The sequence below is a fragment of the Stegastes partitus genome, unplaced genomic scaffold, assembly GCF_000690725.1.
Source record: "Stegastes partitus isolate 25-593 unplaced genomic scaffold, Stegastes_partitus-1.0.2 Scaffold213, whole genome shotgun sequence".
Lineage (NCBI taxonomy): Eukaryota > Metazoa > Chordata > Actinopteri > Pomacentridae > Stegastes > Stegastes partitus.
Genome location: NW_007577944.1, coordinates 513,434 through 524,741, shown reverse-complemented (window position 1 = coordinate 524,741; position 11,308 = coordinate 513,434). Strand labels below are relative to the sequence as shown.

General features: G+C 41.0%; 1 protein-coding gene across 1 annotated transcript in view; it reads right to left on the bottom strand.

Moving 5' to 3' along the window:
• Positions 1 to 10,300, bottom strand: part of enpp6 (ectonucleotide pyrophosphatase/phosphodiesterase 6) — a 38,941-nt gene extending 28,641 nt beyond the window's left edge. The window contains exons 1-2 of the mRNA XM_008280917.1: positions 10,060 to 10,300; positions 967 to 1,146 (exon numbers count right to left, since the gene is read on the bottom strand). Coding sequence (XP_008279139.1) covers positions 967 to 1,146; positions 10,060 to 10,291 — 412 coding nt within the window. The 5' untranslated portion in view covers positions 10,292 to 10,300. The remainder of the gene's footprint in view (positions 1 to 966; positions 1,147 to 10,059) is intronic.
• Between the last annotated feature and the right edge of the window lie 1,008 nt (positions 10,301 to 11,308).

Sequence of the window (11,308 nt, the reverse complement as noted above, 5' to 3'; positions counted from 1 at the left end):
GAAAAAGTGGAATTCTGCCATAAGTGTTGAAGTGTGCAAAGATCATCATCCTCGAACCTTTGCACCAACTTTTTTGCCAGTGTTGGGCTGAGGTCTCAGTGCCACAAGAACTGTGCAACTACAACATCATCACCCTCTGCAAGAACAAGGGAGACAAGAGCAACTGCAACAACTACAGAGGCATCAGCCCTCTGAGTTACATTGGCAAGACTTTGCTTCTTGTGCGCTGGCAACTTGCTGGCATGTACCCAGAGTCTCAATGTGGTTTTCAAAAGAGCGGGTCCAATACCGACATGATTTTCTCCCTAAGGCAACTATGCCGTGAACAGCAGGCCCATGCTTGCCAGACACCACCAACGTCTAAACGTCTATCACCTGCGCTTCCTCTGGCGTATTCTGAACATCTGTTGGCAAGACTATGTGATAAACGAAGAGGTTGTCCGCCGTCCACAGCTGCCTTCTACCTTTGCTCTCCTGGAGCAATGCTGCTTGCACTGGTTCGACCACATTCACCACTTGCATGATGGGAGACTCCCAAAAGATCTGCTGTATGGTGAACTGGCTGAAGGAACTCAACCAACGGGCCAACCCAACCTAGGCTTCAAGGATGTCTGCAAGTGCGACTTGAAGACGCAATCACTAACAAAAAATAAAACATGGGGGAAACAGACTTAATAAATGAACAGACTCCACTGCCACATTTATAAACGGATAATGCAAGTAAGTTGTTGTGCTACGTGTGTAGGCAGCATAGACTTATTAAAAAAGAAGGGATGTTCCATCATGTCAACATCACAGGAACATCACACAGAAAACAGACAACTGAAAAAACATGGCTGAAATAGCTTTTGTGGAGACAAGTTGTAAAATATTAGTAGTAATTTCCTGCCCTTGCAGTTCATAAAGTTTCACCCATTCATGCACACAGCTTGAGTTGAGTTTCAAGTTAACAATGTGTGTACTCACCAGGCCAGTAGTACATGAAAACCTTCTTTCCCAGCTTCTGCAGGGTAACCCATAGTGGCTCTGATCCATCCCACCACAGAGGTAACCGGCTGTCAGTATTGATCCCAATCAGAAACTCCTTCTGGGAGGCTTCATCCCACATGTAATTTCCAGTCATCTGATGAGTGTCACAGTGACGGCCTGAAAAATTCAACATAAAAAAACAAAAATGGCATAGCCTGATACACCTTAAAATTATGTCATATAGTTATCTAAAAACACATCAGCGAGTTTCACTGATGCATGTTACTATTATGTCTTAATTCATTACAGTGCACTGTAGTTTTTTTTTTTTTTAACAAAAATACTGAGTCTTTTTTAAAAATGAACTCATACACACATTTTACATGTGAAGTGTATTTACAGGGCTCCATTTTTAGCAAATACACACACACACACACACACACACACACACACAGAGTAGTGAAGTCAGAAAGTACTGCAAGACAGACTGTATTTTCTGTTTGCTTTCACTCTCCACGTATTTATATGACTACTGCATGTCATTAACTTTTTTGTCTTTTCTCACACGTAGTTTGTACTTTTTCCTCTCTGCAGGTATCTCAAGCTGCATGTTTCTGATATCTTGTCAATCTGCTCACTGTTTATCTTTCTCTCTCCATTTTCCTGTCACCCCAATCAACTGAGGCACACAGGCTGAGTATGGCACTGTCAGAGGTTTCATCCTATCAAAAACAGGACTTTTTCCTCTTCACTGTCACCAAATGGTTGCTCAAGGGGAGATTGTTGAGTTTCACTTTATAATATGGTAAGGACTTGCAGTTGCTATTTAAAGTGCCCCCAAATTACACGATCGACACAATGTTTAAAAAAAATAGTAAACTGAACTGTTTGTTTGGATCTAAAGCAAGTGTGGTAATTTCAGGCTGAACTAAAAGAGAGTCAGCATCCATCAGAGCTGGCTGACAGAGGGGTGAAGGGAGGCAGTCAACTGAAGTATGTGTGTGTGTGTGTGTGTGTGTGTGTGTGTGTGTGTGTGTGTGTGTGTGCGCGTGTATCCAGTTCACTCTCTGGAAACACACACATGCACACATTGTTTCAACCGGAGAATGTGCTCCACCAAAACACACTCATCAGCACATCACCGTGGGGCAGGATCCAAAGCTCGCGTCCCATTGGACAGGGTGGGCTGTTGTTTTTAGGCCTGAGTAAGACCCAAAGCTGCAACATACAGGCACATAATTCATCCTCACGTTGTCCTTGTGTGTCACATTTCTGTTTTAGTCAATCCCATTTTGTCAGTGACACATTTCTAAAATTTTCATATAATTAACCTACATAAAAGCTGTATTAAAGCTTAAAGTTTTGCATAATTAAGTACTGTCACAGGAGAGGACCAATGGAGTCCATTGAGAAATTTGCATGGCCCACATTAGCTCCACTGATTCTTTGCTCAGTTTTGGAATTGTTCAAAGTTAGGTGGAGTGAGGCACTGCAATGTGCTGCTTTCTGTTGTTCTCTGTGCTAGCCATGGTTTGTCCATTAAACAAAAGTTTTTTTTGTTTTTTTTTCTGTCCCACTGTCACCGACAGCTTGCTCAAAGGGGATCCAAAGGGAGCTCAGGATTGTTGTCTGTTCTAAATTTGGAAGGTCTTCACCGTAGTATTTTAAGTGCTATGAGATTACATATGTTGTGAATTGGCTCTTTGTAAATCAAATTGAAAATTAACTTAATTGCAAACCAAAATGTTCAAGATGGTGCTGCCAGTGGCTGCCTCGGTGTATCAGTGCACTCTGTTTTGTATTGTCTTGTTTAACACAGTGTTTTCTAACGGTACCTGGATCACTTTCATCACAGAAGAGCAAAGTGCAATACAGCCATGCATCCATTTTCTACACACCGCTTTATCCTCTGTAGGGTCATGGGGGGCCACAGCCTATCCCAGCTGATCTATGGCGGAGGCAGGGGACACCCTGGACACCAGTCCATCACAGGGCCAACACAGAGAGACAGACAACCAAGCACAAGTGTATCCCCAATGAATATATTACTTGTATGCTTCACTCAACAGTGGATGCTTTCCATGAAATCTGGGAGCCATACTTAAAATACATCGCACCTACACTGTCCTCTCCCATATTACTAGGATTTTCTTAACGGTCCTAACCTACCTATGTATGCACCGCTCTAATGTATAATTTGTCATTGTCTTGCCATACCTGAGCTATTTATTTTTTTGTTATTTTTGCTGTGTTTATGTTATCTGTTTTTCAAAAAAAAAAAAAAAAGGCAGAAGTTCAGTCTGGAAATACTCTGGGTCCACGATGAACGAGTCGGGAGAGGAGATGGACTATGACCGACCCGTATCTAGCAGAGCTTCAAGGCGAAGTCAACATGTCAGTTGCATGACATCTGAAAGACAGACACCCCAAACTCTACGACGAAATGAAACAAGTTTGTAAATAATATAAATAGTGTACTACTAAACATATGTCCGGTTGCACCAACAAATTAGTGCTTATTTAGTTAAAAAAATCTCTGCTAGCATTGAGCTAAAGCTAACGGCTTGCTGCTGTAGCCGTGTACATATATTGACGTCCATAGCGGCTCTTTTCGCGTATTTTCCTCCATCATACACGTAAACTGTGTTATTTTCACCACTATGAGGCTTTTAGCAAGCACACGCGGAGAAACGTAAAATTGCACTACATGGACTGACCACATTAAATGTAAAAGTTGACTTCCACCACCAATGCACTGAAAATTTTCTACATGAGTTCATGTTAACCCAAGATAAAAAGGTGAACAAGCTTATGTTGTTGGTGCAACCAGGGGTTTTAGTTTAATGTGACATCATGATTTGTAAAATTTTTTACATTGTTTATTTTCTTCTAGTGAAAAACTGAGGCTGAAGAAGACCAGCTATCCACAAGCAGAATCATTCAGCCAACATTACCTGCTTAATTTCATCAGCAACGATCGTTTGTCTGGTGTGCACTTTAAAAAAAAAGTTCTCTTCTACTGATGCTTTCATATTTGAAAAGTTTATGTGTCAAATTGTGTTCCAAAACAACTCTGTTTACAGTGCACACTTTAAAACTGTTTATAATTCTTTGTTTGCACTGTTACAGAAGCATTTAGACAAAAGGAGTGTTATTTGTTATATTCTACCTCAAGAATGTTCAATAAAAAGGTGATTTTTTTTTCTCTGTGGTATCAAAATCACTATCGAGTTTTTTTTCCCCAGTATCGAAATCGAGTTTAAAATTTTAGTATCGTGACACCTAGTAGACCCGAGTGTACACTGAGGGCATGCTGGAAATGACTGGCAGAGGCCCTGTTCTAATTAACTGTAACTTGCACCTTCGTCAGACCTGGCTATTATTCAGGAGGAGGCAGGTGACATGGAGTCCAAATGCACTCTGTTCAAACAAATGTTCCCATCGACAATGCTATTTTTGTATCTTTACACAGTGAAATCATGAATTCTAGGTTGTTGAGCTTTAATGATTACAGTGAGAAAAACCAACTGGAACGTTCAGTAGTTCACAAATTCTACCCTTCTGTCTCTCATATATCAGCTCCAACAGTCATCCAAAAACATAACAGATATGCGTAATACACTGTTTGTGTGCCAAAATCACAACACACCTTTTTTTTTGTTTCTTTACACACTTTGCTCTACAATTTCAAATCTATTATGAAATTTAGGAATCTTTTAGGAAATTTTGGGGCAAAATTTGCTATGATAATAAATTTAATGTATTTTTAAATTAATGCATAATTGATACTGCAAACAAAATGGCAGGATGACTAAGTTCATTTATATAACATTATAAAACTGCTCTGTAACGCGACATGTCAACACTTCTTGTATTGTCAAATGTGCAGCACTTATTCGACAAGTGATGTTTGGCATTTAGACTAGCCAAGAACTAGCACAGATTAGCTCTAAAAATGTTGTTGTGACTTAACATTACTGATAAAGTTTATTGCTAGTCAGTAGGATGGAGCGTTGTATTCTTTTTGCATGAAGGTAAATCGTCTTCAAATGTTATTGCCATATGGCCAGCCTAATAAATTGAATCTGTTAATTTGAAGTTTAGAAGCTGTTGTGACATGGAGTACAGTTACATTCGCTTACAGAAACATAACTGTCAAAACCATAGACTTTCTGAAATCCTAATGAATGAGTCTTTTATATAGTCTCCACCTGTGAAAGGCTTCCATGCCTAATTATTTCCTGAGCAGCCACAAAACTAACATATGTAGTTGAATTTGCAGATTTCATCCACTTCTTGAAATGATTTTTACTCAGCTCAACCTTCCACATTAGTTCCGAAATGGCTTTTTTTCCATGATCTCCCTCCAGATATTTTTCAGCAAAGGCTGTGTGTTTATTCTAAAAATGTCTTGCAACATCTGACTTTCTGTTGTTTGCCAATTTCTCACCACATATTAAGCACACTGGTGGAGCAGCCTCGTCAGCAGTGAAAGCAAATTAATCTGCCCACGAGCAGCGGTTTTCTTCAGGAACTTTTCTTTTCTTGGATTTATCCATCGTTGGCCTACTGGGGGTTTATAGCTCCATAAATCGTGTGCCGGCGGTTGTGACGCATATTTGAGCGACAAAAAATTAAACGCGCTTTATTTTAATGTTGCAAGATCACCATCATCTTAAGATTTTGAATTTTGGTTGCACTTCCCACCTTGTCACAGGCAAAACATACGACTTGCTGAACATTTTCTTATTGATAGACTCTACAATTTACCAATGTTCTCTGAACGGCTGCGGTAACTGCTGTTGGTGGCTGCGTTGCTCAGACTAGGGCTGGAGTCAAATAGCCAACTATTCGTTTGCTGTGCTGGAATTGGGATACCAATTTTGATCTCAGAATATTCCCCCCTGCCGCCGCCATCAGTGTTGGCGGTGGTGGGGCAGAAACGCCCGTTCACTCCTGCCTCGTCGGACCAAATGCAAAGATGGCTTTAAAAAGAGTAAACTAGGGCGTTCTGATGCCAGATTTGTCCAAGATTAAACCAAGAGTTTTTTCAACATGCAGTCTTTTCTGTGAACTAATTCGTAAATATGGCAGCACACCGAAGTTCTAAAAGCACTACCTTCCACCGCTGCCTGCGCCGGTTACAGCGGCACGAACACAGCTTCATGACCATCGCTCACTTCCACCAATTCGATCACTTGATATTTTAACTCTTCAAAAAGGTGCCCAGCATGAAATTTGGGAACTGAGAAAGGTGCGATTATTTTTTTTAACACGTAATTTTTTCCGTGATTAATTAATTAATCGAAATTATAACTTTGCCCTCTGGTTTGGTGTTTTTTTGCAGATTTGATGTTGTGTGTGGTTTATGTTTGTTGAGCTTTGCCAAGCAAAGCCTGTCAATAGCTGCTCGGACCTAATCTACAGAAGAACACAGTATAGTGCAGCAATCACATCGGACTTTCAACCAACACTGTTATCATATATAGACCTGGCTCCACCCTGCAATCCCCAGCACAGCAATACACACAATCCATCGCCAAGGCTTAAATGAAGACTCCGGTATTGTACACAATACCTGGTGCTCACACAGCCACTGTTCACGTGATCTAGAGACTCTGTATGTCGCACCCAGACCCTTTAATGTGCACAAAGACCTAACAATAGTAATTGCTACAGCTCTTGTAGAGTTGTTTACATTCCTCCTGATGCCACTTTATCAGAGCCCTCAGACACCTGTACTATACTGTGAACAAACACTGGGGAGCATATCCTGAAGGAGTCCACATCATAGCTGGAGACTTTAACCAGGCATGCCTCAAGACCTCCCGAATTCACCCAACGTGTGAAATGTCTTACCACTCGACCATGTGTATTAAAACATGCCTGTAGAGCTGTGCCCCTTCCATATCTGGGATAATCAGACCACCTATCTTTAGTCTTCATCCCCATGTACTCCTCCCTCTGGAGGAAAAGAAGGCCCACCTTTAAAGCTAATAGAACCTGGCCGGAGGGAGATCTCGCCCAACTACATGACAAACTAAATGGTATATATATCTGAACATTAGGACCAAGAAGAAAACACAGAAAAAGTCCTGTTCTACATCACAATCTGTGTGAAGACCGTCACTGTGAACTGTGAGGGAAATATTTCATGAAAACTGCTTAGTTTATCATTTACCTATGTAATCATTCACTCATATCTGCCTTTCATTGTGTGTAGGACATCAGCTGCTCACGTGAGGTTGACCATGTATGGGTGCTCCTCACTACTTTAGTGGAGGTGTAATGGTGATGCACAAGTTGTGTCTTTGTCTCACTGACGTATGTGTTGACCTCTGCCGTTTGTTCTAACACTCTGAGGACAAGAGAAGTGCACAAGCACACAGGAATGAATTGTATTTGCATAAGCTAAGTACAGCCACACTATCATTAGACCTCATGTCTGCAATAAAGGACATTGCTTAAACTCATAAAACTGACCCTTTGGCCACAAGATAAGTCATACACGACTTGAGTGAATGTGCCCAGGGAAAGTTGTACATATTTACATAAAGCTAGTATTACTTGGAGGATCAGTAAATGGGCGAGGGGGTCAAATACCTCATCTAGTAATGTAATTATTTCTACCAAAAAGATGTTAGTTAAAAGAGTTGTGGCAGTCATTCAGCCACAGATATGCTCGGTGACTGCGCTTCTGCAGATGCATCCGATAAAACTCAGAGAGGACACTGAGCTATTTGTGGAGCATTGATTCAACATGAGACATTTTCATAACTTGAACAAACAGATCTGGGCCTTTTCCTGTTGAGAAACACGACCACTGGGCCTGACCTGAAGAGAGATACCGAAGATGACAAACATGGGGGGAACTGAAGACAACTTCACAGACAGTGATGCAAGGCAGGTGAGGCGCCTTACAAATGACCAAAGCAGCATTACATATCTCACACACATCCACGACATTTACACCTCATACACACACTTCGGCACTCTCTGGACAAAAACATGAAGTGAGACAGGTGCTCTGGTCAATAAAGCAGAGGAAGGCGACCAGCCCAATGAAATAGAGGTTTAATCTGTCTCTGGCACATGCCATCATCTTACCTGGCCTTCAGTAAGTCCCTATCATCCCTGTTCAATACCAGTCTGTTGTGGATGCCTGAATGAGGACTACCCCTTGCACTCACTCCGATTATGACATGTTTTGAGAGACTGGTATTGAGCCATTACTATTGCTCTCCACACAGCACTGAATCACCAGGAATTCTAGAAGAAACTATGCATGGCATATGCATGCAAATTCCTGAGAACAATGAATCCTGAAGAAAAACTATTTCAAGGAAACCGCTCTCAGTCAACATACAAAATGAGCACTTTCAGTCCCTCTCACTCACAGTCTCACAATAACACTCACCATAATGATTGTTGAGACTTGTGCAATAGCTGCCCCTTTGTATCGCATGCAAAAGGCTTTATGCTGTTCATAATGGGGTTCTATTTAATGTATGTCTTCTTTTTAAACTCTGCTACACCAAGCAAAGGTGGCGCCCCTCATCTCATTGTATCCTGAGTACAATGAAAATGAAGGTGTTCCAATTTGAGCAAAAGTCAGTTTGGTAGCACGAGTAAAGGTGGATTCTCTGCAACAAGGTAATTTTAGCTGTGACATTGGACTGTAACCTGCCAATATGATGGGATAAGGATGAAGTACTTTCTCCCCAGTTACCCAGGTATTTACATTCACTAACTTGGTCTACGATAACCCCGTCAGGTGTAGTGATATTTCACTCCACAAGGGAAACAGAGCAAGGGCTGTCTGATCACAATGTCACTATGGCATCAACACTGCAGTGTAATATGAAGTCAGGCAAAGCTACACAAATCATATTACAACCTTCTTGCTCCTTGAAACCAAGAAAAAACTTGCATGGTTCTTATAAACAGTGAGAAACACTGAAAAGAAAGATTTGGTTTTGAAAATAAATGCAACATAAGTTGTTTTGGCAAAAAAGGATGATGTTGACCAAAACCTGGAGTGTCCTGGGATTGTTGCAACCATACAAGATAACACAACTCATTTGTTTGACCATTTAAACCAGCACAACAAAGTTCTGTATGACGACTGCAGATCCAAACGCCATTTAAAGCAAAAAACTACTTCAGATGTCTTTGCTAGAGAAAGAGAAATCAATGATGCCATAACTTTTCACCGTCCCAACTGGGCTCTAAAGCAAAGCTATTTATACAGATATGGACAGAATAACTGTAACTCTGTTCCCTGTTTTGTGTGTTTGTGGAAACATCACACCAGGTAAAAAAGTGCTCTTGTAGCTGATATGGAAACAAAGGTTATGTTTTGTCAAAGAAAACACGTCTGACATAGATTCACAGTGCCATCTAGTGACACCAGATGGACTGTTGAGGCGTCACTAATACACACTTTACTCTCATTTTTGATTAAATATGATAAAAGTAGAGATAATTTTTATTGTTAATTTCCTTTTAAATCCTCAATAAGGTATAGATAGACTTAAATAACAGTATATATACACAGGTGTATACTGAGTGAAGTTTCATTACATTGGCTCACAGTATTTTGGAGAAAATCAATAAATATAAACGAGTAGAAATTAAAATTAAAATTTGCGGCACAGTTCAGAATTTATTACAGAAGTGAATTAAAATGCACACAAGTAAAATTATAACGTACGCAAGTGAATTAGAATGTCATGGCATGTTTTGATTTGTGTAACCTAAACCTTATTTAGCAATGCATGTACACGTTTGATCTTTATGTTTGGGAATGCTACTATTCCTTTGCCAACAACTCCAGAGAGCAGGACATTACTGACAGCTTGTTACAACAACAGAAAAGCATCTGCCCATGAATCATTTGATGCTCTTGTGTCCACAGGTTTTAAACTTTTGGGTTCTATTTGAATCTAACTTTCCAGATTACATTTCTTATTTCTATAGAAAGTTCACTGACTGTGCGTACAGTGGTCGGGTCACTCTGACGGATGACATAAGTACTGTTAGCTCTGTGGACTGATGACACATACACCGACATGTATGCGGATAGATTACCTGTCATTAGAGAGTAGTAATTGGGGTACGACAAACTCGGAAAGTCCGGCGTCAAGTAGTCCACCTTCACCCCATTCTCCACGAGCTGGCGAAATCCGGGTAGTTCGTGTAAATCGTCCATGTAGTCGTAGCGGAATCCGTCGATGAGGAACACGAGCAGCGGGCGAGCCGCGAGACCGAGCGGTCTCGCAGCGAGCAGCGCGCACAGCAGGGCCGCTTGCCTGGGGGACATGACTGGTTGCCTCGTGCTCCGCTGCAGCACTGAGCAGCGCACCGCCGCGGGTCATGGAGTCTGCGCGCTGGGGGTGGGGTTTGTGTCCGCAGGGCCGCAGACACGACACCTGCGTCTGTGGGGACATCTGCGTCTCTGGGGACACCTGCCTCTGTGGGGACACCTGCCTTAGACATAGCTCGTGGTGTTTGTATTTTGTTCAGTTATCTACTGACTTGGAATAACATATTAAGAGTGCTTCCACGATAGGACCAGGCGGGGGTGGCACAAGCCATCTTACCGATTTCAATGAAACTTAGCCAGTTGAAAGGGGTCCACCCACATCTACTTCAGTCTAAGTTCAAGGAAATTTGGTCAAACTGGGGGGATTTCACCACCCCTCCTTGTTTTTTTTTTTGCAAAAATGACCAAAAAAATGGTCAGAAGTATAAAGCTCTACTGCTATAAGAATTCAACCAAATCTTTTCATATTTTCAGTGAATGTTATCCTACCCAAGGACAATCTATTGTCAACGTTTTGTTCTCCTACGACTAGTTCCATCACACAAATCATGTCAGCCAAGACCACCTCTCTCACCCAACAGTGAAAACTGTTAAAATACCCAAAATTTAGGCCAAAATATCCGTCGAAAAGGTGGGACTTCATACTAACATTATCTGCAAAAAAAATCTTTGGGCACTCACTAAATTATTTTACAGGAGAACTACAAACTTGTCTCCCACCACTTCAATTTGTTTTTATTACAACACGTTGATTCTGTAATTATGGCACAGCAACAGACAGAAAATGCCACAAAACGGTTACACACCATACACTTTAATGAAATAGAACCAATTATATTTAATTGCTTAAATAAAAACAAATACTTTGCCCACCACAGGGTACCCGCGTACATTTTTAGGGTCCGAGCACACCAGTGCAAGGACCCTATTGCAATCGTTGTGATTATTATTATTATTATTATTATTGTTTATTATCATTATTATTATTTTACCGACTTTTGAAACACGATTTTG